This window comes from Cadophora gregata (genome assembly GCF_030347475.1).
Source record: "Cadophora gregata isolate MNR1 chromosome Unknown scaffold_17, whole genome shotgun sequence".
NCBI classification, from domain to species: domain Eukaryota; kingdom Fungi; phylum Ascomycota; class Leotiomycetes; order Helotiales; family Ploettnerulaceae; genus Cadophora; species Cadophora gregata.
The window spans coordinates 1682472-1707488 of NW_026695940.1; the positions used below are offsets into that span (position 1 = coordinate 1682472).

General features: G+C 48.2%; 9 protein-coding genes across 9 annotated transcripts; 5 read left to right on the forward strand and 4 right to left on the reverse strand.

Moving 5' to 3' along the window:
• Window positions 1–603: 603 nt before the first annotated feature.
• On the forward strand, window positions 604–3890 carry ONS95_006375 (uncharacterized protein; the record flags this gene model as incomplete). Its single annotated transcript, XM_058499835.1, has 3 exons — window positions 604–1484; window positions 1532–2098; window positions 2144–3890. 3 exons carry the CDS (start codon window positions 604–606, stop codon window positions 3888–3890), a joined length of 3195 nt encoding a protein of 1064 aa, XP_058350879.1.
• Window positions 3891–4151: 261 nt separating this feature from the next.
• On the reverse strand, window positions 4152–6016 carry ONS95_006376 (uncharacterized protein). The gene is made up of 10 exons (XM_058499836.1): window positions 5732–6016; window positions 5630–5676; window positions 5493–5578; window positions 5420–5442; window positions 5349–5367; window positions 5176–5298; window positions 5067–5127; window positions 4885–5019; window positions 4396–4815; window positions 4152–4345 (listed from the first exon to the last, which is right to left on the reverse strand). The coding sequence occupies exons 1-10, from the start codon at window positions 5837–5839 to the stop codon at window positions 4222–4224; spliced, it is 1146 nt and encodes a 381-aa protein (XP_058350880.1). The 5' UTR covers window positions 5840–6016; the 3' UTR covers window positions 4152–4221.
• Window positions 6017–6346: 330 nt separating this feature from the next.
• ONS95_006377 (uncharacterized protein) lies at window positions 6347–8246 on the forward strand (the record flags this gene model as incomplete). Its single annotated transcript, XM_058499837.1, has 5 exons — window positions 6347–6572; window positions 6635–7041; window positions 7135–7269; window positions 7366–7842; window positions 7893–8246. 5 exons carry the CDS (start codon window positions 6347–6349, stop codon window positions 8244–8246), a joined length of 1599 nt encoding a protein of 532 aa, XP_058350881.1.
• An 802-nt stretch (window positions 8247–9048) lies between these two features.
• ONS95_006378 (uncharacterized protein) lies at window positions 9049–10739 on the reverse strand (the record flags this gene model as incomplete). Its single annotated transcript, XM_058499838.1, has 5 exons — window positions 9049–9154; window positions 9207–10363; window positions 10410–10486; window positions 10533–10607; window positions 10652–10739. The coding sequence occupies 5 exons, from the start codon at window positions 10737–10739 to the stop codon at window positions 9049–9051; spliced, it is 1503 nt and encodes a 500-aa protein (XP_058350882.1).
• Window positions 10740–12575: 1836 nt separating this feature from the next.
• On the reverse strand, window positions 12576–13130 carry ONS95_006379 (uncharacterized protein; the record flags this gene model as incomplete). The annotated part of the gene is made up of 1 exon (XM_058499839.1): window positions 12576–13130. The coding sequence occupies one exon, from the start codon at window positions 13128–13130 to the stop codon at window positions 12576–12578; it is 555 nt and encodes a 184-aa protein (XP_058350883.1).
• A 245-nt stretch (window positions 13131–13375) lies between these two features.
• On the reverse strand, window positions 13376–14062 carry ONS95_006380 (uncharacterized protein; the record flags this gene model as incomplete). Its single annotated transcript, XM_058499840.1, has 2 exons — window positions 13376–13807; window positions 13892–14062. 2 exons carry the CDS (start codon window positions 14060–14062, stop codon window positions 13376–13378), a joined length of 603 nt encoding a protein of 200 aa, XP_058350884.1.
• A 922-nt stretch (window positions 14063–14984) lies between these two features.
• ONS95_006381 (uncharacterized protein) lies at window positions 14985–16471 on the forward strand. The gene has a single exon (XM_058499841.1). The coding sequence runs from the start codon at window positions 15189–15191 to the stop codon at window positions 16434–16436; it is 1248 nt and encodes a 415-aa protein (XP_058350885.1). The 5' UTR covers window positions 14985–15188; the 3' UTR covers window positions 16437–16471.
• Window positions 16472–16775: 304 nt separating this feature from the next.
• Window positions 16776–18053, forward strand: ONS95_006382 (uncharacterized protein). The gene is made up of 3 exons (XM_058499842.1): window positions 16776–17277; window positions 17357–17502; window positions 17549–18053. Exons 1-3 carry the CDS (start codon window positions 16832–16834, stop codon window positions 17620–17622), a joined length of 666 nt encoding a protein of 221 aa, XP_058350886.1. The 5' UTR covers window positions 16776–16831; the 3' UTR covers window positions 17623–18053.
• A 210-nt stretch (window positions 18054–18263) lies between these two features.
• On the forward strand, window positions 18264–24802 carry ONS95_006383 (uncharacterized protein). The gene is made up of 3 exons (XM_058499843.1): window positions 18264–21532; window positions 21581–23762; window positions 23811–24802. Exons 1-3 carry the CDS (start codon window positions 18443–18445, stop codon window positions 24566–24568), a joined length of 6030 nt encoding a protein of 2009 aa, XP_058350887.1. The 5' UTR covers window positions 18264–18442; the 3' UTR covers window positions 24569–24802.
• Window positions 24803–25017: the final 215 nt, after the last annotated feature.

Sequence of the window (25017 nt, forward strand, 5' to 3'; positions counted from 1 at the left end):
CAGTAACTGGACCTCCTCGACACCTTCTGATTTCTAAATTCGCTAAGATGCAGCTTCAATATCATCAGCTGTCTTCCGTCTAGCAAATCTAGCCTTGCTGGGACTGGAGGAAAGGCAAAAGGACTGCAAATGCTGCACATCACACCCCCGAGCCGTGTCTCAGTTCGCTAACTAATGCAATGCAATAACACAACACTAATGCTGTGATCAGAAGTGAACTGTTCTTGTTGATGCATCATACTGATGAATTCTAGCAGACGATCGAATAGGAAGAGCGGGCTTTCTAATTCGTGCGTCTTGGTGAAGTGCATGTCTTACTTGAGCTTCCGTAGCTTTGGAGAGCTCTCGAGGGGTTGCAACTTCCTGCTCCCCCTTATGTCCTTGCTTCCTTCCTTTTATTTGAACTCATTGATTGTGATAACAGAATTTGTTAATCAGTTCTGATCTTGTGACGGTTCAAGCCGACTTGAACGTCAATTCGGGTCCATTCTCGTGATCGAAATAATCTACAACCAACAAAGACACCCACAACCAAGGTTAATCAGCAGTCTAATTCCCATCTAAACCTCATCTCAGTCATTCTTGTTTACGGAATTTACCACGATGGCTCCAAACAACCTCAAATCCCTCATTGGGACTCTCAGAAGAAAACCAAATCGAGCACCAGACGGCAAAACGGACGCCGAAGCAGCACCAGTTCAAATCTCTGAGAAGACCTCCATCGGTCATGACCTCCTCACAATGGGCGTCAAAAATGCCGCCACGGTCGCTCAGGCAATCACTACACTCGCTTCCGGTGAACCAATGGACGACAAGGAACTCCTCCTTGAGAACGGAGTCGCAATGCTTCAATCACTTCCCCTAAACAGCGGTCTAAGCGACAAGATCTCCAGCGACTTCATCGCCATGCTGTACCACGACCTTCCGCATCCACCTCCCACAATGGCTGGTCCAACAGCTCGATATCGCAAGCACGATGGAAGTGGCAACAATCCCTGGGTTCCAGAAATGGGCAAAGCTGGATCGCCATACTCTCGAAGCGTGCCTCCTCTCAAGAACCAGGGGCCAAATTTGCCAGACCCGGAACTTGTCTACGATCAGCTTCTGAAGCGTAATGGTCCATTTCGTCCTCATCCGTCAGGGTTGAATCGTATGTTCTTCTCGTTTGCGACAATTGTCATTCATGAGTGTTTCCAGACTTCCCGGGAAAATCCTTGGATCAATGAGACGTCTGGTTACGTTGATCTAAGTACTGTTTACGGCAATACGGAAGTCGAACAGGAACGAGTCAGAACTTATGAGAATGGGACGATCTTCCCAGATTCTATCGCGTCTGAGAGGATCATGATGATGCCACCGGGAGTCATTGCTGTCTTGCTTATGTTCTCGAGAAATCATAATCATATTGCCGAGAACCTGTTGACGGTGAATGAGGATGGGAAATACAAGCCGTGGGATAAACTGGACGAGAAACAAAAGAAATGGTGAGAAACATCGCAACATCTAAATTGACTGGGCTGATTTGATTCAGGCAAGACGAAGACATCTTCCAGATCACACGAAACATCAACGTCGGATACTTCGCCTCCGTCGTGCTAAGGGACTATGTCGCAGCTATCCTCAACACTCCGCGATCTAACTCAACTTGGACCCTGGATCTCGGAAAGGAGATCAAGCAATCTGGAAAACGAGTCGAGCGAGGCACCGGCAATGTCGTGTCAATTGAGTTCGCCGTTCTTTATCATTGGCATGCCGCCCTCAGCGCTGCGGATGATAAATGGATGGAACAAATTCTGAAGAGCACTCTACCAGATCTCAAATCTGTCGACGATATGACCACTGAGATGTTCGTGAAAGTCATGAAGACGAATGGACACAAACTTATGTCCAAGCCAGCAAGGGAATGGACATTCAGCGGGTTGGAAAGAGGTCCAGATGGACGATTTAGTGACCATGATCTTGCCGAGATCATCAAGAACTGTATCGAAGAGCCAGCTCACACTTTCGGGGCTCATGGTACTCCCGCGAGTCTCAAGATCGTTGATGTCATGGGTCAATTGCAAGCTAGGGATATCTTCAATGTCTGCACGATGAATGAGTAAGTTTGACTCTGTCGGTCTTGGAATGGTACTGACGAAAGCAGATTCCGCCGATACCTGAATCTCAAGCCGTATAAAAGTTTCGAGGACTGGAATGAAGACAAGGCTACTGCCAGAGCTGCAGAGCTTCTGTACGGTCATATCGACAATCTTGAGTTGTATCCTGGTCTCATGGCTGAATGCACCAAGCCAGCAATGGCAGGGAGTGGAGTCTGTCCAGGTCAAACTACAGGACGAGGTATCCTCGATGATGCTGTGGCACTTGTTCGAGGAGATCGCTTCTTGAGCTACGACTTCAATAGTAGCACCTTGACAAACTGGGGATTCGCCAAGCTTGGTCAACCTGTCCCAGGTGCATATGGGGGAATGCTGCCATACATGCTATTCAACGGTCTCCCAGGTGCTTGGACTGGTACCTCATCCTACGCTCTGCTTCCATTTTACACGCCAACTGCCGCCAAGGGAATTTTGAAACAGAACAAAGTCATCGATAGGTACGATCTCGAGCGACCACCGAGTGACATGGAAGTTATCGGCATTCATACACATGGAGGGTGTAAGAAAGTCTTCGCGGATAGAGAGAACTTCCGTGTTATGTACCAAGCCGCGATTCGCAACTGCACTGATGGTCATGATTTCATGATCGGATGGGATGATGCGAAGAGACATGACGATCGATCAGCAATTCTTCACAAGGTCATGTTCGAGGAAAATTTCGAGGTGAAGATGTCTCAGTTCTTCAAGAAGAATGTCGCGAGACTTATCAAAGACTGCTCATTGAAGTACTCCAACAGTACCAGACGATCGATTGATATCGTTCGGGATGTCACGAACGTCACTCCGATTCTTTGGTTAGCAGAACGATTTGCTATCCCTCTCAAGACAGCGAAATATCCACATGGAATGGTTTCTGTCCCTGATGCGTTCAAAGCCTATCTCGTACTTTTCATGTACCAGAGCTTCAACATCATCCCAGCGAATGAATGGGCTTTGAGAGATGGCGGTATACAAGCTGGGGAGGCTTTGAGAAAGATCTTCACTGCTCATCTCAAGACTCAACAGGGTTTCAAAGAGGGAATCGTGGATTGGCTCGCTAAAGGCAGTGCTTTTGAAGTAGGTCCCGAAGCTGACAGATTGTACCACGCCTTGAATGACTCCAAGCTACCAATCGGTGATCTAGTCGGTGATTGTATTGGCATGGGTGCACCAGTCGCTGGAAACTTGACGCAGCAAGCCTCCCTCCTCATTGATCTCTATCTCAGCGAAGGATACGAAGAGTACAAAGCTCGCATCGTAGAGCTCGCTCACATGGAAGACGAGGCCTCCGAGCGCGAACTGCAGGGTTTCGTCTTCGAGGGCATGCGTCACGCTGGAGTCGTCCCCGGCCTCCCACGCGTCGCCTCCAAAGACCTCACATTCATCGACGGCGCCCGAGGTCCTATTAGCATCAAAGCAGGCCATACAGTCCTCATCGCGACATCCAAAGCTGCCATGGATCCGCTCCAGTTTCCCAACCCGGAGAAACTCAACCCGCACCGTCCGTTCAAGGATTACATCTTGCTTGGTCATGGGCTGCATTTCTGCTATGGTGCGAGGATGGTGGGATGTTCTCTTGCTGCGACTTTGAGAGAGGTTTTTAAATTGAAGAATTTGAGGAGAGGGCCGGGAAGGCAGGGACATTTTACGATTGTGGAGCATGAGTTTGCGGGTGTGAAGATGAGGAAGTATTTGGATGCTAATGCGGTTGAAAGTCCGATTCCGACGACGCTGACTTTAGAGTATGATGAGTAGGGAGCGCATTGAGGACTGAGGTGTGATAATTTGTGATTCGTCGTGTAGGTAGTAATGATTGCAACTCTTCTCAGCTTTGTTTATGTTTGTTTACCTGGAGTGATTGTCAAGCGAGCACCCCTATTGGCAAGCGAAGTAGGAATGTAGCTTGAGCTGCAATGGGCTTTAGCAACGTCGTCAGTAACGATTCTGCCATTTTGTAGTGGAGCTAGCGTTGGGTCGAATGTGCCTTTGATTATCTGAACTGCTCTGTCAAACGGCTAGTTCTTGACATGAGAAGCCTGCTGTATAGACTGAATTTTTATCTTACGCTTCGAAGTCCCCGGGAAAATCAAGGTCCAATTTGTAGACTATGACAAGAGGGAGCCAAATATTCGAATTGACCGGATCCATCTCCCCCTGACTGTCTGCCTCGGCTTTGATTCTCCAGCGGTTTCTGGCCATACGTTATATACCTGCACAGATAAAGTCAGCCACAGCACCCGTAAATGTCCTCAAAACTCACACAGGCCAATAATTATGCAACTTCCTATCCTTACAATCCCTCCTCACATCCACCAAGAAAATCTGCACCTCCTCAGGCGTCCAGCCCAACACCCTCGTAAACATCGCCATCGTAAAGCCCTCCAGCCCATCAAGCGTATTAACCATATTCCACAACCCCAGCGTCTTTTCCTTCTTACCCTTTGGCCAAGTATTAGAAGGCCATTTGTACAAACTAGAATGGACGTTTGTGAAACCAGCATCGCGCATCCATTCTGCGTATTTGGGTGGGTTGTTGAGCGGTTTGCCCATCTTGGTGGATGCTTCGAGCATGAGGGCGTTCCACTTTGAGAGGGCGTTGGAGGGAGGGTTGGAGTTGTCGTCGCAGGTGCCGGGGAAGGCGAGTTCTTGCATTTCAAAGAACCCGCCGGGGTAGAGGTTCCTATCATGTGTTAGAAAGTTTTCTCCGTCATGAAAACTGGAGAGAATATAAGTTGAGTAGTCAGAATACTGTATTGCTTGTTCAATCAGCCGCTTTTCTTCTACGGCACAGTGGAGTTGACGAGCGTGGATGAAATCGAACTTTTGGGAGAAGACCCAATCTTCGCCTGCATCGTCGATCAAGAATTGAAGATTTGGAGGGATGCTGGAGGGGTGTTAGTGTATACATTTGAACTTGGGGGCTGAATATACAATGTTGGTTGGATGGGACTTAGATCTGTGCCAATAACTTGGGCTGAAGGGTTCTCGTCGGCTGGGGTAATAATCAGCATCAGGATTAAGTGATTGACGGAAATCTCACCAAACTGAATAGCCCACAGTCCCGTACCTGTTCCAATATCCAGAACGTTTTGTGGGTTTGGTTTGTTTGGCGCCAAGTAGAGTTTTTGATCCATCATTAATTTGAAAAGATGGTGTTGAAGATCTTGAAAACATCAACAAACTACGCTTCAGTCAAGATAACAGGTTTCATACCTAAACGATCTTTCTCGATCTTGAGGACAATTGGGATTATTTTTAATTCCATTTTAGGCTCAGAAACCTACCTCATCGTTCGGGTACGCATATTCTATCAAGTGTCAGAAACGACTTCTTGGCAAATTTCAGGACACGCCTTACGTCCGTCCTTGTATTGGTGGTACGATCTCCCATTTTCCATACGATATTTGGCAAAACTGGAACTCAATGACGTAGTAATTGACTGACTGGTATTCTATTCAGCTTTGCAAGATCAAAAATGGAATTTCCATACTCACGCATCATCGTCACTCTCAAACGAAGAATCGAGGTCGTCCCCAATTGACTATAAACGAGATGTCAACCCAGCAATCCAATGAGGAGTTGAACTAGCAGTGTACCTCTGAGTCTGCCTCGAGCTGGTTTCCTTGATCTGGGACAATACTTGCAATCCCAATGTCTGCCGGCACAGCAGCTGCATCTGTTCCTGATGAAGATGGTGATGCCATGGTGTGGAATACTTTACATGAACAATTATCCAAGGATTTTAAAGATTACCCACACTTCCTTCAAGAAATTATTTCTATATCCAAATTATTTATGCGGGGTACAGCTTATAAATGGGAAAAAACATGGGAAATGTTGGACCACGACGGGACAAACCTGCAACATCAGCCGCTTCTGGCAAATCCTCCACAACCAACAAATCCTTCAGTGTAATCGCACCCGCCAAGTTATATTATGGAGTTGGCACCGGCTTCATGCCCTCATACGGCGTTCGATGACCTGTCAATTGTCTCGTCTAACTGTAAGGGCTCTCGTACAGGGGTTTCCTGCATGTAAACCCCCACTGTCGACATCCAGTATCCAGTAAGAGGCACCGACAATTATGCACCAGCGGAGCCGGGAAGTTGGATTTATTTGTTTATTTGGCAATCAGTACAGCAGACTTCTCTGATCTTGTTGGTTCTATTCCCTGGTGCTGTCTTGTTGTGCAGACAAGAGATCTGAGAACGATGGTTTCTTCATTCGGAATTCTAGGGCTCGACTGGACGACAATCGCCGCATCGTCGTTCCTGGTATACATCTTCACACTCATAATATATAGATTATTTCTCGACCCATTGTCAAAGTTTCCAGGCCCAAAACTCGCAGCTGCAACGCTGTGGTACGAGTTCTACTACGATGTCATCAAGACCGGTACATACATGGCGGAGATCAAGAAGATGCACGAGAAATACGGTGAGTACCCCAGCTGCATGAGGATGTCAGTCAGCATTTGAACTGATCTCGTTATCTTCAAGGACCCATCGTGCGAATATCTCCATATGAGCTACACGTCAACGATCCCGATTTCTACGAGGAGTTGTATGCCGGCGGAGGCAGAAAGCGCAACAAATACGCTTGGTTCGTCCGGCTTTTTGGCATGACGGATGGATCTCTTGCAACCATTGATCATGACCATCACCGCTTGAGACGGGGTGCGATAAGTCCGTTCTTCTCGAAAACTAATGTGAGGAAATTGGAGCCCGTGATTCAGGGAAATGTAGAGAAGTTGATGAGACGATTGGAGACGTTGGAGGGGACCGGGAAACCGGTGAATTTGAATGTGATTTTTGGTGCGTTTACGAGTGATATCATTATTGAGTATGCGTTTGGAGAGTCTCAGGGTTATTTGGATAAGGAGGATTTCAATGTGGATTTCTTTCAAGTGAGTGCCTCCTTGAAGCGAAGACCATATCTCCCAAGATGCGTTTTGAGCCCAGATCACGTTTTCTCTATGACCTTTCTGACCCGATAATAGATGATGGACTCCATACATCACATCGGCGCTGCAGCAAAGCAATTTGGATGGCTTCTCCCTATCGTCCTTTCAATCCCGGACTGGATCACAACAAGAATCGACAAAGGAACAGCGGCATTTGCCAAAATGCAGAACGTAGGTCTCCAAACTCTCTCATATCCTTCCTTCCACTCTCCTCATTTCCCCCCTCCAATGATACCAGTCGTCAATTAACACCGCTCCCAATTCCAGACCAGCAAATCCAAACTCGCCGCCATAATAGAATCCTCCCCATCCACACACGCCCAAACATCCAAATCCACATCCACAATCTTCCACGACATCCTCACCAGCACCCTCCTCCCACCCTCCGAAAAATCCCTCGACCGTCTCTACCAAGAAGGCCAAACATTCATCGCAGCCGGCACCGAGACCACAGCTTGGTGTCTCACAGTCATTATCTTCTACTTACTCTCCAACCCTGAGATCATGAAGACGCTCAAAGATGAGCTGGATGCTGCTGAAAGGGGAGTGGAAAGGAAAGAGAAACGAAGGAGTAGTGTCCAGCTTGAGAAATTGCCGTATCTAAGTGCGGTTATCATGGAGGGACTGAGGTTGTCGTTTGGTGTTTGTACGCGGTTGCCGAGGATTGCGACGGGTGAGACGTTGGTTTTGAGGGATGGAGGCGGCGATGGTGGCAGGGAGAAGGTGTGGAGAATTCCGCCGTGGGTAATGTCTTCTTCCTCTCTGCTTCGTACTGGACTAACCCAAGCAAAAAGACCCCCGTAAGCATGTCCGCCGGAATCCAACACCTCGACCCTCGGATCTTCCCCTCACCACTTGAATTCCAGCCTTCCCGCTGGCTTAACAACAAGAGCCTTGAAAAATATCTGGTCTCATTCAGTAAAGGCTCCAGACAATGCGTTGGTATCAATCTTGCGTATGCGGAACTGTATTTGTGTCTGAGTGCGCTGGTTGTGAGGTATGGAGGCGCTGCAGATGGGACTGGAAATGGGGGCCCGAAGATGAGATTGTTTGAGACGGGGAGGGAGGATGTCGAGATGCAGAGGGATTTGTTTATCCCTGGTGTGAAAGCTGGGAGTAAGGGCGTGAGGGTGGTTTTTGAGAAGTAGTAAGTTGGTGGATGGATGGATGGATGGATGGATGCATCGATGAAAGGATCGGTATAGAAGAATTGCGATATAAAAGCCACCTTGAACGCGACAAGAAGAATAGAGGAAAGAGAAGCATTATCAAATATATGTCGAATATCCTCACTTGCACTGAATGGAATTACGTATGCGATTCGGGATGTCCCATCTCGATTCTACTGTCTTTCGACTTTACATGAAAGGTAAGTGAACTTCTTGTATATCCTGGTGGTGGCCTGAGGTACTCGGTTTCCAAGAGTTTATGACATGATCAAAGTTGCTGCACTCAGCAACACAGAAAGGGACACGAACAAGCAGCGAAGCATATGCAAAGGAACCTTCAAGATGCGCATAAAAGCAAATATGAATCGACAAGAGAAAGTAAAAAACCAATCAGGCGACTAGCCCGAACCCATCCGCTTTGACCAGATAGTTATTGAAAAGAAAGTTGTTGGCCAGCCAGAAGAGTTTCTGATTCATCCACAGATAGTCAAGATTTACCCAAGTCTCTGACCTGACAAACTCGCAAAAATCAGAACCAGACAAGAACAATATTCAAGAGCAAAATGCCGGAGTATGAAATTTTGCTTTCATTCTCATCCCATTCTCACATCCGGACAATATTCTTTTCCTTTCCTTCCATTCCCAACTCCAGATATGCCTGTCAATGATACTATGCCTCCCAACAACCCACGCGATTTTGGATATCTCAAAACTGAAATCAAGCCGAAAAAAGCCAATCCATCCTCCCATATATACCATACGGATTACGTCGCATCCCCACCTACTTATCATCATCATCGTCATCATCAGGTAACTCCTCAAACCTCCCTTCCTGAAAGGCTTTTTCCACCGGGTTCTGTACGCTCATGACACCAGTTTTCTTAAGTCTAGATTATGTTAGCTGGCGAGATCTTTGCAAGCTAAGAGAGAAGAACATACCTCTCAAAAATTACAAACAGCTTCTCCGCCTCCCTCTCCTTCTCCTCCTGCGTCATCTCCTCCGCCTCAACCTTCTCCTCCATATCCAGCAGCTGCCCCGTAATAGGATTGACTCTCCCGGACACATCCCTACTATCCTGACTCGCCCGCGTATTGCTACTCTCGCTGCTCGTGCTCCACGCCTCGAGAGCGTTCTCGGGGATGGGGACATTGTGCTGGAAGAGGAACCCGGAGGCGAATCCGTAGCCGACGTTTTGGACGAAGATCTTGGCGTCTTTGGCGGAGAGTTCGAAGAGGAGTGAGGAGATGGATTCTCGGACTTGGGGGGTTGTGGGGTTATTTGTTAGGCGGAGGAGGCGGGAGGATAGGGTCTCTGCTCGGCCTAGGATTTGCTTGCGGTCTTCTTCGGAGGGGAGGAGGATTCGTTGGAGATGGGCTTGGACGTCTTTTGGTGCGAGATCGTAGACTTTCCGTATTAGCTGGAGGAGTGGTGAGACATTTTGTTCCAGCTCTTCGTCCTTGTACACCTTGACGCTCTTCTCAAGAATTTCAACAAGTCGGTCCACAATGACATTCGGTGATGATTTCGGGAATAATGCAGCCACATTATCCTTGTCCTCTAATTCCAAATTCATCAAAGCATTTACCAAAGACCCGATTGGCGGTTCCAGAGGTTTGCTACTCGATATTGCCCGTCTTGTGAGAAGAATCAACATGGGTTGAACTGCTGGAGAGAATGCCCCAATCCGTTGTGGACAATGGTGTGTGATATTGAACATCAACTTCGTTGTCTCAATCAATGCCATATCCTCCATCGGATCCAGTTCCTTGACTTTCTTCTGCTTCGTGACGTATTGTTTCGAATGCCTACTGACATTCTGACATATGTATTCCGCCAAATGATATTGGTCCACCAGTTTCTCAAGATTGACATTCGAATTGTAGGTTGTGAGGAAAATGATCCGCGAGACCAGAAACTCGTCATCCCTGCTATCATTCTTCAGCTTGTTGCATGCTTTCTGCTCGTATCCCAAATCCACAAATATCTGTCTCGTCTCGGCTTTGAGGAGGAGGGCATTTGCTAGACATCGTAGAGCATTTCTTGAGGTTGTTAACGAGGGGCTGTTGAATGCATGTCGAGTTAAGGTCTCTATTCCCTGGGACTGGTTAGCTCTGCAGATATGGTAGGGGGATGTGACCTGCCTCTTTGGTGAAGATGGGGTCTGCATTGGCGGGGTCACGACCAAAGACCTTGAGCTGTTCCAGTAATGCATCTCGTTCTGGGCGACATTAGTGGGATGTATGCCAGAGATCTGGGGTTCGTACGGTGTGGTAGGAGTGCGATTTTCTCTAGATCTGCTGAAAGCTTTCCCATAAGCTTAGTGACTTCTTCCAATTTTGCTGTCTTTGTCAGTATGCGACCTCTAACTCTGCGAGCTTCCTACCTGGTCCTGTCAAGGTCAAATCCACAGACGATATCGAGGCTCTCGGACTCGTGGAAGACATCTTGGGAGGCTTTTCGCAGAACGGCATAACCTGGATATTGTGAAGTTGGTAGGTGGTGATATGATTGTGTCGACACGACGCAAGGGAGAAAGTTGGCAGAAGAAGTTTTGTACTCCCACGACAAAGACGGTCGTCGTAGAATGGCTTAGAAGGCTCGTAATAGAATCGTCAGCCTGGAGTACTGGTATAAGCCTCGTTCTGGCCAATATGCTCCAAGAATTCCCTTTTCGATCTCAAGCCCACCACGAGCCTGGAGCAAAGCTGGGGCCGTAGACAGCTCCGAGCTTACGGGAGTAAGACGCTCAATCGGTGGCGGACCAGTAGTGAGAGCGCATGATGATATGCATATATTGCCTCAATGCGACTGGTTTTCTCCTTGTCCTGCCTCGTCTTTGCCGTTTGGTACTGTATGCGATGCGATGCGCCGCTGTGAGGATATATGCCGATGCTTAGATGGTGGGGTGGGAAGTTGGAAGTTGCTGCGGTACTCTCTGCTGTTCTTGCGACTGTATTACGCCGCGTGTGACTATACACAGCCTTACGGACTCGATATTGACCTGCAGCGACTGGCGGGGATGTGATTCGGGGAGGAGGGTGGTGATGTAGTTCGAGCTGGGCGTGGGATGGCGGGGTTCGAATAGGTAGGGATGGGCAGTGAGATTCGGAGAGGTCGTCAAGGAGCGTAGAATGTTTTCGCAGCAGGTCGCAGGATATATTGTGATCCTTGGTATAGTATGCGACGTTGGAGAATCAACTGCACTTGTATTTGAAGGGCGACGACTCTGGATGGTTGAATTGTCTTGGGATGTTGATTTTGACTTTGAGTTCAGCTGGATCGTCTGGATCTGCGGGGTTGAATGCGGGCTTCCAGCTGGACGGGCCGGCGCTACTTTAGGGCATCTGGCCGAAGATTTAGCGACAATAAGCCCGGAAACTAGTGGCTGCCACCTGTAGCCGGGCCTATCAACTTGATCAACATTCTTATGTTTTTATATCTTCACCTAAACGCTAGGAAGTGTACCTATACTGGTATTGAGCAATGAGCTGGACATTTACTTAGCTGCACTGATTACTACTTCAAATATCTTTCGCTACAGGCGCCTTGTTAGTCGTCTTTGATCCTCTCCCTCCATTCTTTCATTGCACTGACTTTCAATTCAGTTGAGGTATCTCTCGTCGATGGCTTATGGGCACACAGAGTCGGAAGGCTCTCTTTCTTTCCCCGGCAAATCGGGGACTATCCGAGACTCCAGGATATTTCGAAATGAGAACAATGTTCCTGATGCTAGTGCAACAGAAGGACTCTCGTTTCCTTCAGAATATTCCAAATCAGTGTCTCAGGATTATGTTCTTGATGACAGCTTGTGAGATGTATGACAATGGAATGTTTCAGCTTCCTCTAGCCTCACGGTCTTAACCTTTCTGGTATTGAGCTCATATTACAGATCTCAGCATGTTATTAGAGGAATACATTCATGATTTGCAGTTGAATCATCATCTATCTAATCGGCCTCCACGGCAGTGGCCTTGGAGGGAACGCGGAGCGCTATGCACCACTAGACACGATTCGATGTGGCATATTGTAGGTTGATTTTCATCTTGATGATTGGAGGGAGGTGATGGTTCCCCAAGAAAACTCTTTTGTACGACTCAGTCGGGTATAAAGACTTCAATATCTCACCAGAAACCAGCTAGTATGCCCGGATACTTCATTTTCTTCTCAGTTCGAAAGCTTCTCTTGTCTCAATATTCACAGAATTTGTTCCATACGCTGGTGAGATCATTCTGGTATATACAGTCTTGCCTACCTGCCTTTCTTTTCCTCACTACCTTTACACGCAACTCAATCTCTATCCTCCTCCATCAAACGGCACCGTCAAATCTTTCGAAAACCTCAATCGGAAACCCCTCAGCCATAGCCTGATACCCCGCTCCATTAGGATGCAGATGATCACCTCCATCATAGGCACCCTTCAACTGACTCGGATTATTCGGATCAGCAAGCATCTTCGCAAAATCCACCACAGCATCAAACCCCGCCTCCTTACTCGAAATCCACTCATTCACCCTTTTTCGACTCTTCTCCCTCTCCGGATTACCATAAGTTTGTCCACTACCCCCAAAAGGCGTGATCGTCGCTCCAAATATCACGAGTCCATTCTTCTTACAATCCGCAATTATTGTTTTGAATGCCGAGATTAGCGAGTTGGAAATTTGAGTCTGTGTGCTGGAGTCCGCGGATGCAGTGCCGATGTCGTTGACGCCCATGAAGAGGAGCACGTATTTGACGCCAGCCTGCATGATGGCGTCTCTGGTGTAGCGGGAGATGAGGGAGGGTCCCAGACCGTCGGCGAGGACACGGTTTCCGCCTGCGGCTTGGTTGTTTACCGAGATGTTGTTTATGCCGGATTTGATCATTCTAGAGAGGAGGAGGTCTGGCCAGCTAGGGTGAAGGTCATCAAAATAAGCTGAGAAGCGAAAGGAGCTAGGAAAGACACGAACCGATTATTCATGTCATCATCGCTGCCTCGTCCGTCTGTTATGCTATCCCCAAGGATAACAAAAGCACTCGTCGTTTTGGGCTCCCATGCTTCTACTCCCGAGACGAAATACCTGTTTGTTTCACTTCAGTTTACCTCAACCATTGTCCACGAAGAGTCATCTTACCAATGCTTCGTACTCCCCCCACCAACACCCGTGGCATTAACCCCCTCCCCCACCCCCATCCAACTCGTCGTCCTACTCCCCGGATGCCCCGTAACACTACTCCCCTCCTGGCCCTTGGCCAAATACAAAGTCATTGTCAGTTCACTCTGCGCCTTAACCGCAAAGTCAACTGGATCTGAATACACGGTTCTTCCCGCCGGGATTGTTACTGATGAGGAGCCGTTGAATGTTAATCCTGCGATGGGGGAAGAGAGGATGTCTTTCGCGCCGGCTTTTCCGCTTTTTGGGAGGGCGAGAGAGCTGGTTGTTAGGGGGAGGGGGGTGCGGCCGAAGAGGTTGGAGATTTGGATGCGGATCAGGCCAGAGGTGAGTGTTAGGTGGAGGGTTTGTCGGAGGGTGGTGTTGGTGAGGATGGCGGTGTTGGTGCGCTGAGTGTAGGGGGTTTGGGTTAGCTGGAATGCGAGACTTGAGGCGTGATTCTTTGTGTGAATGGTCGAGTAGGGAAAACGTACGAATGGTGCTGGTGGGAGATTGTCTGGCTCAACTAGCTGCGGCATTGATGTCCAGGCATCCACCCAGTGATATTCTGTGTTATCCGTCTGTCTTGTTCCTAGATACGGAGTTGCTGTACATGACCTTAGACACAGGAGGACGGCGAACGTGAAGGATGATGTGAGCAACATGTTGGAACGATGAGCTTGTGCTACTTGTGCCAAGCAGGAGGCGAGAGTACATATTATACATGTTGAACTGGGAGGGTTTCTTGATGTGACTTTGGTCCGCCTGGCTGAAGTGATAGATTGGTTTGATGGCGGCTGTTGACAAACCTCGCTTATTCAGGGGCATACAAACAGGCTTGACGGAGTGTGGGGTATTAGCCTGATATAGAGCCACACGCGAGATCTGGATGGTGGACTAAAACATTTCAGGATATCGGATCTTGTCAGCTGTCGTGATAGTTGCTCGGTTTATCGTATATTCATGGTAGACACTGCCTTGAAGAAGCTAATATGGCATATACCGCTTGAGCTCAACAATTTTTTGCCAATCAAAGTCAGGGAATCGGAGATGAGAAAGATGTTGGATGAAAGATTTAGGGAGACGGTTAGTCTTATTTCATGAGCCATCTCAAGTAAAAATCTATTTACTTGCCCGTGGAACGACTTCGTTCATGATTCCAGGATCTTGCAATGGCTATGAGTATTTCCTGGACTGACATCGGCCATAAAATGTCAACCAATGGGCTTGATACGTGAAATTCAGTTTCCCAAGAACCAGAAGTGAGCCTGATTCTCTCATCTTTTAAACGTTCTCAGTGTTCTCTTTCTTTGATACTTACCAAACTGCTCTTTGACAAACCGCAACTGCGTACCACAAAAACAAGTCGTAGATGGCTACAAGATACATAGTCTACAATACCCGAAAGTCTCCTCTGATATAAAGAAAATCTTCGGCAGTCAAATATTTATATCATCGGACACAGCAGCCACAACAGAGTTATTGTCGGAGGAAGCATGAATGATGACATAAGCTCCTCGCTTGCGGTCTCTGCCTTGGCATAATCCTTGCAACCTCAAAACTTTCATCCTTCATCATCCAAACGTACCAAAGTAAAATACCCCTAGCACAGTAGCTTGAATACTTTCCACAAGATTTTCCAGAAAACCCACAATGTCAGCCCTTGGACCTATAGACCCATCTTCTGTCCAGAAAGAAGATCAGAAAGAAGCAGCATGGATCGTTCGAAAATTAGCGGGGGTAAACAAACACTTCCTTGCCACTTGATCACATGCTTATCCTTAACAGTCAATGACCGGACGTATCGTCGTCTCAACATATGAGTCCCTCAGAGCAACAGGAACCTCAGTCGTCTGTCTCTCACCATGGGGCGATTCCTCACCTCTCCTCCTCCCATGCATCCGCTTTCGCGATCTAGCCGTCCACACCGTCGTCGCTGCAACCGGTGGTACTGCAATGATCGCTGCTCCAGCAATGGGGCCCGTGTCCGACATGGCAATGGATTCATTTGGCGACACTGTCTTTGTCGAATTGGGTCTTCATGCTGGATTTGCAGCAGCTGTTCAAGTAGGAAACGAAGTACTCATCGACAAGCCACTCAACAAGATCATTCCAGTCCACGAAGCGAATTTGGCGACTTCTGGGGTCAAGACATTGACTATCACGCTGAAATACAAGCACACGGTCGAGGATGCAAATCTTGGATTCTTCAGAAGCTCAACACACGCCGATCCGAGTTTGTTTGCCACTGTCAGCGATTACCTGGCTGTTGAGAAGGGATGGTTTAGTCCGTATCTGTTTGCAAGTGCGAGGAGACCTGTTATTCCTCGGACGATGAAACCTGATGTTGTGTTCTGCCATGGCCCTTTTTTATCAGGCGATTACCGTGTTGGAGAGACCCTCGTCGCACAGAGTGCCAAAGTACTACATCTTTGCGAGATACCTCCGGTCCAAGAAGAAGTCTTGGCTCCCACTGTATCCGTAACCGAAAAGACGAAACTCCAAGTTTCGAAGATGAATACCAAATTGACATCTCTGATGCATCGCACAAAGCCTACAGCTGAGGAACCTACTCGACCAGCATCTCCACCACCAGTTTTGCAAGAGATTGTTCAACCACCTCGTCGACTCGCAGTTGTTCTACTGGGATTAAAACCACATCGTCTAGGCATGTGGACATCCTCGGCACGACCATCAGAATCAGTCCTCAAGTACGTTCTCTTGAACGGTGCACCGACGATCGTACTTCCTGCACTTGCTGGAGCGCCGTTGATTGCATGGATTACGCTCACGCTCAAACAACTCCACTCGAAGAAAGACAGATATGACGGCGTGGTACGGATCCTGTTCGAATATCTTTCGTTGTGTGTTGATTGGGAGAGGGTGACTGTTGGAGAGGGAGATGAGGAAAGGAAGAAGGCTGTTCGTGATGCGGTTGAGTTGGTGGTTGCTGCTGCAGTGCAGAGCGTGGATAGTAAAGCGGTGATGAAAGATGTGGATTTGGATCGTGCCGGGATTGTTATCTTTAGAATGCTTTGATGTAGGATAGTTATGAAAGATATGTGAAATCATGGAATTGAAAGACTTACGATTATACGAAACACATTTTACTGACTTAGAAGAAGCTACAAGCTAAGACAAACTCGAATGCCGGGGTCAAAATATCTTAAGAAGCTAAATCTTGGCTACAGATTTATTGAACAGAACAGGGCTATCCCGCGATACCTCTAATTACACATGTTATTCATATACCGTCATCGAGATGCCGCAAAGTTTTGAAGACAGTTTCTACCAGGAGTCACGTTACTGACTAATCACCTGATATTAAAAGTGGATATCTTGGGAAGACTTCCTCTAATCCTAGACGAAGTCTCAAGAGACAACAGAATACCCAATAACTCGCGTTTCTGGCTTCAATCCACTCAATTGCCACCATGTCGCTCAAAAATACCTATCTCCTCGCCTACAACGGCATTTCATTCCTCCTCTGGTTCCACCTAACCTTCCGCACCATCACCCTCCTCTCAATCTCCTTCTCATCTCCATCCACTCCAAACTCCAACCTGCTCTCCATATACCACACTCTCCTTCCTCACCTAACATTCACACAATCCCTCGCGGTGCTAGAAGTCCTCCACGCAGCATGTGGACTCGTCCGCGCATCACCAGTCACAACAGCCATTCAAGTCGGCGGCAAGAACCTCGTTGTCTGGACCGTGATGCGGAGATTCCCTCATTTGGTGGCTAATGTTGGGAATGGTGGGATTTGGGGCCTTATTGGATGTGTGCTTGCTTGGGGTGTGAGTGAGATGGTGAGGTACGGGTTTTTTGTGGTGCAGGTTTTGAGGGGGGAGGCTTGGGGGTGGTTGAAGTGGCTGAGGTGGGTTTGATTCTTATTTTGTTTTAATGATGGGATTATTTTCCCGAGGATTTGGAAATTGATGCTGATTTTTGCGTAGGTATAGTGCTTTTGTGGCGTTGTATCCGCCTGGGTTCTTGTGTGAGGCGTGGTTGGTATATATTTGTCTCACTCAAGCTGGAAATGGGGATATTGGATCGATTTACAGAGGGTATTTACTTGGGGGATTGATCAGCTATTTACCATGTGAGGACCCTTTCGGTTATCCTTTCTACATTGCTGACGGATCTAGTGGGTTATATTCTTTACACGCATATGTTGGTGCAGAGACGTCGTGTTCTCAAGCCAGGAAGCAAGAGGTCATGATATTGGGCGATCACTGCGGTCGACGAATTGAGTTTATCGCCGACATGTAACATTAGCTTGACGTTAATTGTTCACTTGGATGGTATCCAGGCCCAAGAACCTACTTGGTGAAAAAGCTCGGGCAAACCAGCGGAATCTTGACACACAGAAAGGCAGAGGCGGCGGGAACCTGGGGCTAGGTCGAACCGCAGCTATTTGGATTCTGCCCGTGCATAATTACTTGTGACGAGCGAAGGAGTGGGTTAGAAGTATTTACATACTCACAGATCTGAAAGTTGATGGAACCCAATGGAGAAACATGAAGGACATCAGGTGTCTCGAGGAGAACTAAGTACTTTGTCGATCATCACGCGCTTGATAACCTGAACTTTCGAAAAACGTGAAAGCGTGTAATGGCAAAAAACACATAATCTTTTCTAGCATCATCGGACGCGTCATATTGGAAGTATATCTTCATATCTGAAAAGGTATTAGCATCACCAATATCAGATGGAAAAGGGTCAAAGGCAGTACTTGCCGAAAGCGGTGAGAGTTAAAGTGGTTCAAGTCTGGCCAATCAACGCGCCGCACGCGCCCGGATCCCGTCAAAATCAAAACCCCATCGCGTTTTCTGCCCGCTGCACGCGATTTGATGAAGTCCAGTCCACTTCACTCCGCCCAAGGCAACGAACCATACCAACAACCACCACCTCCTCCACCTCCTTCTCGACAGTAACATCGGAAGTGAGGATATATTTTCGCATATGGATTGACGGACTGAGGAAGAGTGTCTCGATGAGGAATACAACACAGGGGAATAGCCACAGAGCTCTCAGCAGCCATGGTAGGGTCGGCGGCTGCCTCGAATCCACCAATAGTGCAAGCAAGACCACCAACTCCTCCACGAGATTCCAGTCATAACGAACGGAAGCTGGGAAAGTTCAAGGAAGCAAAGCCAAGTGTGTTGGGAGATCTGACTCGTTTTTTCAAGGTCGACTCCAATAGACGAGCTTCTGCACCAGTTTCCAGTACATCCGCACTTGAATCTCCAGTCCAGACACCAGGATTAGCGTCAGGAACACGAAAGAAGAGAGTGGGATGGTCAGAGTCAACAGAGTACAAGGATCCTCCAACAGCCTCGTTCGACGGAAAGAATATCAGACACATTGTGCAACCACTGGCCCCCTCCTCGGAACGAAAACCTGCGAAATCGATCCTCAAGATATCATCTAATGGAGGTACTGAACACGACCCATTCGACACTGTCAATACGAAGCTTCTGCCTCCTCATCACCACGCAAGTTTCGCCACCATGCTCGACTCGATCGTACAGCAGCTGGGAGGGAAGGATAGGAGTTCGAAGATGGATGCATACTTGATGTTCTCGGGACTGTTGAAGGCGTCGGATAATGTGCCAGACTTGAAGGCTTTAAAGAGCAAGATGGGCCTCCTTTGCCAATTCATAATTCAGGACTTGACGGAGAAGCTGGATAATGGGAAGTCGGACACTGGACTGGTGGTCAATTCCTTGGTGTTGCTCTCAAGCTTCCTCCAGAAACAAAGCATTTCAGAAATGTTCCCTGCCGATTTTGCGGTCCAGGTGGTCGAACACGCGATCAAGTCATTCGAGGATGCTGCGGCGTCAAAGGAGATTATCAAGCACCTCATGTTCATCATGGCACAGCAAAACTTCTCGTCGAAGGTGATGACAGCAGATCGGGTCAGCCGGCTGGTCAATTCATTACACAACATCGAGGACCACATCAAAGGCAAGAGTATCACCATGTCCCGGATCAGCATCTACAGGACACTTCTGCGGTCTTCAAGGAGTCATATGATATCAATTTCTCCTTGGTTCGAGGACATGTTCAGCGATATGCTCAGCAGTCTGAGAGAAGTTCGGACAATGGCCATTGCGTTTGGCTTCGAAGCCGCAATTACACTTGGAGCGGACGGTGCCGGCACCAAGGCGGTTATGAACCTATTCAAAGCCAATCTTGGTAAGGGATATTATGGAGATTTCTATGCCGACCGTCTCAAGATCATGGTCAAGAACAAGAATGACTGGGATAGCTCCGCAGTACCACAAATCTGGAGCATAATAATCCTTTTTCTCCGGTCAAAGCCTCAAGCACTAGTGCAATGGCATTTTCTCAACGACTTTCTCGAGGTCCAACAGCTCTCTTTCAATTCGAGCGATACTGCGACAAAGACCGAGGCCAACCTCGCTTGGAATCGACTCATGTATGCTCTTCAACTTAGCGAAAAGACTATTCCAAAGTTCAGAGGCATTGTTTCTTCGGCTCTCGTTACTCAACTCAAGACGCGCAAGTCATCATCAGGGCGTAAAGCATGCCTCAACAGCGTTTACATGCTATTGTATTACGCACTCAGTCCACAGTCCAGTTCAGCTCACCTTGAGCTTTTCTGGGACGAGTATGTCATTCCGATTATCAATGGCTGTCTGACGTCTGCAAAGGCTAGGACAGACCCGAACCTCGCAAAGCAGGATGCACTTGAAGCATGCGTCATCCTGCAATCGCTCTTCGACTCCAAGACCCCAAGGAAATGGAATGAATCTCGAGCAATTGACAGCCTCCAGCCCGCTCCGATGAATCCATCCGAATTACCGGCACTTGACTCGAAATGGCTGCGAAAGAACAATATCCGTGTGTTCAAGGTTCTGGATCCTCTCATGGAGATGCTGTACTGGGATCTGGGCAGCGATTCCGGAATCACCAAACTTTGGAGGACGTACATGTCCTCAATCGGATCCCCAGCTATCAATGAGGTTATGGTCAAGCCTGAAACCATGTCTTCGGTTGCTTCCATGTTCGGCATGCTACATAAGTTCTGGTTCAAGGGTGTGGAGAAATTGGAGAGTCTTCCATTACCAGGTACGGTATCGACAAAGCAAAGAACCACGGCGTTTGTAAGGAGTTTTGAAAACATTTTCCTCACAGCAGCATCTCTAGATGGTCTTCAATTAGCACCATTTACCGACAAGCTCCTGGCCATTACCCAGGACACCTTTATTGTGGTTGCAACTCCTTCACATCTGCCGCCGAAACAACAGGTTGAGACTAGATGCCCTCTACATCATCTTATTCTCCTCTTGACAAACTCCTCCCCTGGCTTTGAATATGACCGACAATTCTATGGAATGGTTGACCGGATCTTGTCACCCTTCATTCAGGCTCGAGTCAGCAGATCTCAGGTAGAACTAGCTTGCACCCTTGCTCACCTATTGCCCACGGAAAGCAACGAGGGAACCAAAATCATCTGGCAGGTACTGGCTGAATTTGCGACCACGGCTATCGATACCCGAGACAGCAACGGAAGCAATGGAGATGAGCCTCTTGGTTCCAAATACCGCAAGGCAGTCAGGATCTTAGAAATCGGAATCACCCTGTCTCCGGGCAGTCCTCTGCCTGCATGGAGACATCTTTTCGAAGCCGCAGTCAACTCGGTTACCCTGGACGCAGGTGATGGCGGCCGGGCCATTGGAGTTGTTGAAGAAGTCGCCAAGATCTTCCACCCAAAAGTACAAAGTGCAATCTTGACTTCCAAAGGAATGTTCTATCTGAGTCTTCTCCTCGGGAAAGCAAATTATCCCAAGGACCGACAAGCACTCGAATCTGCCCACAGGAAGCTTTGGGGTACAGGGACGACCCACCAGAAATCGACATCTCAAGATCCATACGTTCATCTGTATCAATACATCAATGCGACTCTCACGACAGCTTACGAGTCGTATTCTAAGGATCATTTGCAAGAATTCTCGGATAGTATATCTGCACTTACAGGCATGTTGGGCAGATGTCCCACATCACTTCTTCTTGCCGTTCTTGTCAAGGTTCAGCCTGGGATCGAGCCCTGGATTATTGACAACGATCAACGTTTACTTGGAGGAGACATCTTATCAAAGGCGGTATGTTGTTCTTGAATCAAGTTGCTGATCGTTTGCTGATATGTATAGGTTGCTTCTTTGTGGGATATGGTCAAGAAAATGGTGCCCCGATTACTTGCGCAGCATGGCCATTCGCAGGCCTTGCACGATTTAGAGCTTCTGATATGTGCTGGCCTGAATAGCAGACACGCAAGTCGTGTAAGTGGCACGATAGTCTTCTGGAACACGTCTTTCGGGTCCTGCGAGAAGCCTTTCGAATATCCCGAGAATGTCAAGCAGGCTCTACTGCGTTTGCGGGCCGTCGCCGATGTCCAGATCCCATACTTACCGGAGAGTGTCGAAGAGGAATCATCCGCCGATCAACGACAGCCAATAGACTTCATGGAAACACAGGATGATTCGTATGGCATGTCGAGTATACCCAACGAATCGATCATGCGACTCATGAGACAATCTACTCCACAAGTTATTATCGAATCTCGACGTTCAATGTCCTTGAAACGCTCTCGTGACAACACTCCTGAATCCAGCAGACGCAAGTCCAGGAAGAGAGATGTTACGCCAAGATTCCGTCATGATGATTCTCAAGTCCAATTTGAAGCTGTTGAATCCTCGCCCATGGCCGATAGGGTCGTAGACTCCCAGCTTCTCACGGACAAGCAAAAGGAGACAAAGGAGAGACAGCATGCCGAGCAGTCCATGTTTCCCGATCTCCGTTCCACACCCTTATCCAGGGAGAAGTCTACTCGGAAGCCCGAAGAGGCAGAAATGGAACTTCCCACTCATCAATCTTCGCAGCTACGGACCAAGCCAGCCGAGGAGCGTCAGACTACGCCAACACTCCCAATCCCCAGCGATGATGATGGTTATGTTGCCTCATCTCCAACACCAACGAGATCAATTCGTGGAGAGCCGGAAGTTGAGCCAGAGATTGACCCACCATCATCACCGCCAGTGGCAGCTCCAAAGAAGGTTGCTTATGTCGAATCTAACTCTCAATTCCTAGAGCATACCCCAGAGCCAGTTCAGCCCGCTCTCGTCACCTCAAAGGCTCCCGAGCCCGAGCAAATCGAGGAGATTCCTTCGTCTCCTCCTGTATCTACACCTGAGTCGGAAGATGCCATGGAGATCGACGGAGAAGCTTCGAATGAGCAGCCTCAAGTTTCTGGGGATATGAACGAGCAACTTGTTTACGAAGACTTGGAGTTTACGGCAGAAAACGACGAAGAACCACTCGAGCTCCCAGAATATGAGGCATTATCGAAAGAGGACGGAGCCGAAAGTACAAACGAAACCAATCTCGGCCATTCTGCCCAAGTGGAATTTTTCCAGAATATCACCATGTCTACTTTCGAATTTACTCCACAAGTCCGTCACAGCTCTCCAGCGGAGGATGATCCATCTGAGCAGCTGAGGGCCAGTCAAAGAATTGAATACTTGAAGTCATTAATAGAGGAGGATGTCCATGGCAATTCTTCAGCACCGGCCGAGCATGTGCCAACCAAGGTTGAGCCAGAAGAAGAGCCGGTTCACGGGTTACAGCAACTCCAATTGATTCCTTTGCTAGATCCTCTTCCACCTGGGTCACCTAATCAACAACCAGGCAGCTCTCCGGTCCATTTCATGGATGCACAAAGCAGCCCTACGTCTTCCGATAGGCAAGATATATTCGAAGATGCAATGTCGTCTCCGCGTTTGACTCGTGGCAAGGACGTTGCACCGAATCCCTCCACGCCAGACGATTATGGTACTGGTAACGATTCCAGCTTTCTCAGGGCGGTCAATGCATATGATCAACCAAACTTTGTCGTAAAGGATGCTCCCTTTGTTGGCCAAGCAGATATTTCACCACGACGAAGCACAAGGGGCTCCGCATCAAAAGCTTTGGAGATCCCTTCATCCATTGACCCTTCGCCTGTTCGTAAACCTGCATTGAAAGAGACATCTGACTTGCCAGAAGCTGCCATTTCAGACAAAGAACCAGTTTCTACTTTACCTGGAAGCAAATCTTCTTCAATCCCTTCCCTCATCCCAGAAACACCTGGAATGCCTGCTCAAGCGGGACTAATTATTGACGAGGACGGACAAGAACACGACCCAGAGCATACGATTGTCGTGGACACATCCAACCTCAAACACTGGCGTCCAACCAAGAACGGCAGGAGAAAGAGCAGGAAGAGGAAGCATCAGGAGACCAGTGGCGATTCGCACGAGATACCTGACAGCCAGGATGCCATGGCTGGTTCAGAGAGTAAGTCTTTGAATTCTAGGTAGTGAGAGCCTGGACTAACTTCAATAGCCTCCTCGCCACAGAAACGATCCCCTTCAAAGAGATCCCCAGCCAAGAAGAGGGCCCGTGGACAGCCCTCGAGAATCTCTCAACAGGAATCCGACGTCGAGTCAAGCCAGGGTTTCGCAAGTCAAAGCATGTCGGTGGATTTCGATGGAGATCGGGAGATGGAGATTGATGGTACCACGATGTCGTTCGCGTCAAATGCCGAGGTTGAAGAATACGAAACTGCACCCGTCAAAGAACCAGAAATCGAGCAAAGCTTCGAAGGGTCTCTTGTCGAGCAAGGAGGTGCAGGGGTGGAGATCGAAAAGTCAATGGCAGAGGATATAAGACAAGAGAATGTTGAGGTGGATACCGCAGGCGTAGATCAGGCGACTAGTCCAAGCTTCGAAGTCATTGAAGAGACAACTATCGACGAGACGAGTCTGCTCGACAAGTCAAGCCCGGCAGTCGAGCAGGTCGACGATATTATTGAAGAGGCTGCATCTCATCCTGTGGAGGTGCCAGATGAAGCATCCCCGGCTCCAGATGATGCTGAGCCTGTTCAGCCACCAGTCCTCGCCAATGCTGAAGCCCAAGCCGAAGACCGAACAGTGACAGCTGAGAGCATGGCCGACAAACTGCAAAGCCTCCTGAAGGATCTGCAGACGGCAGCACTAAGTCGACAAGAGGTTAATAAGTTGGAAGATCTGTTTTTTGAAGCGAAGCGACACATGTATGCTGCCGAAGAAAGAGGGAGAGCATCGGCGGACGGCGAGCAATGATTTGTGTCATGATTTGTACATTGCATTCATTGTACGGCGGCATGGCGAGGCGATTGGAGTTTTACTTGGTATTCCTTTGGGTCTTGGGATGTGTTTGAGTCTCTTGGTGTGATGTATGGAATACTGTGGGATGGGATGGGTAGGAGCTCAAATGCAAATCAAATGGGGAGGACTATCGGGGTCTTGGGTGGTGAGAGGACAATTGTATGTTGTACATCTGACACGATACGGAATAACCAATATCAATTGTCTTTATAATGAGTTTATTGTGTCACCATAGATGCCCTTCGGCTATCTCTCGATCCTCAACTCTGTCCCTCTTCTAAATACCGCTTCCGGGGAAGTAATTATTTTCGCGATCATGGAACAGAGAATAACACAACTTGCATGGCACAGAAGAGCAGAATCTCAAAATCGCTTCTAGATTATAACATTTACACCACCAAGAA

What these genes read in the sequence shown, in the direction of transcription:
- ONS95_006376 (XM_058499836.1), bottom strand. Translation starts at nt 5,839, where the DNA reads ATGGCATCACCATCTTCATCAGGAACAGATGCAGCTGCTGTGCCGGCA. An exon ending in AGCTCGAGGCAGACTCAGAG is followed by an intron (nt 5,677 to 5,731) that starts GTACACTGCTAG and finishes TCTCGTTTATAG; the next exon opens with TCAATTGGGGACGACCTCGA. An exon ending in TTTGAGAGTGACGATGATGC is followed by an intron (nt 5,579 to 5,629) that starts GTGAGTATGGAA and finishes ATAGAATACCAG; the next exon opens with TCAGTCAATTACTACGTCAT.
- ONS95_006381 (XM_058499841.1), top strand. Translation starts at nt 15,189, where the DNA reads ATGACCGGACGTATCGTCGTCTCAACATATGAGTCCCTCAGAGCAACA.
- ONS95_006382 (XM_058499842.1), top strand. Translation starts at nt 16,832, where the DNA reads ATGTCGCTCAAAAATACCTATCTCCTCGCCTACAACGGCATTTCATTC. An exon ending in GGGTGGTTGAAGTGGCTGAG is followed by an intron (nt 17,278 to 17,356) that starts GTGGGTTTGATT and finishes ATTTTTGCGTAG; the next exon opens with GTATAGTGCTTTTGTGGCGT. An exon ending in ATTGATCAGCTATTTACCAT is followed by an intron (nt 17,503 to 17,548) that starts GTGAGGACCCTT and finishes TGACGGATCTAG; the next exon opens with TGGGTTATATTCTTTACACG.
- ONS95_006383 (XM_058499843.1), top strand. Translation starts at nt 18,443, where the DNA reads ATGGTAGGGTCGGCGGCTGCCTCGAATCCACCAATAGTGCAAGCAAGA. An exon ending in GAGACATCTTATCAAAGGCG is followed by an intron (nt 21,533 to 21,580) that starts GTATGTTGTTCT and finishes TGATATGTATAG; the next exon opens with GTTGCTTCTTTGTGGGATAT. An exon ending in TGCCATGGCTGGTTCAGAGA is followed by an intron (nt 23,763 to 23,810) that starts GTAAGTCTTTGA and finishes TAACTTCAATAG; the next exon opens with CCTCCTCGCCACAGAAACGA.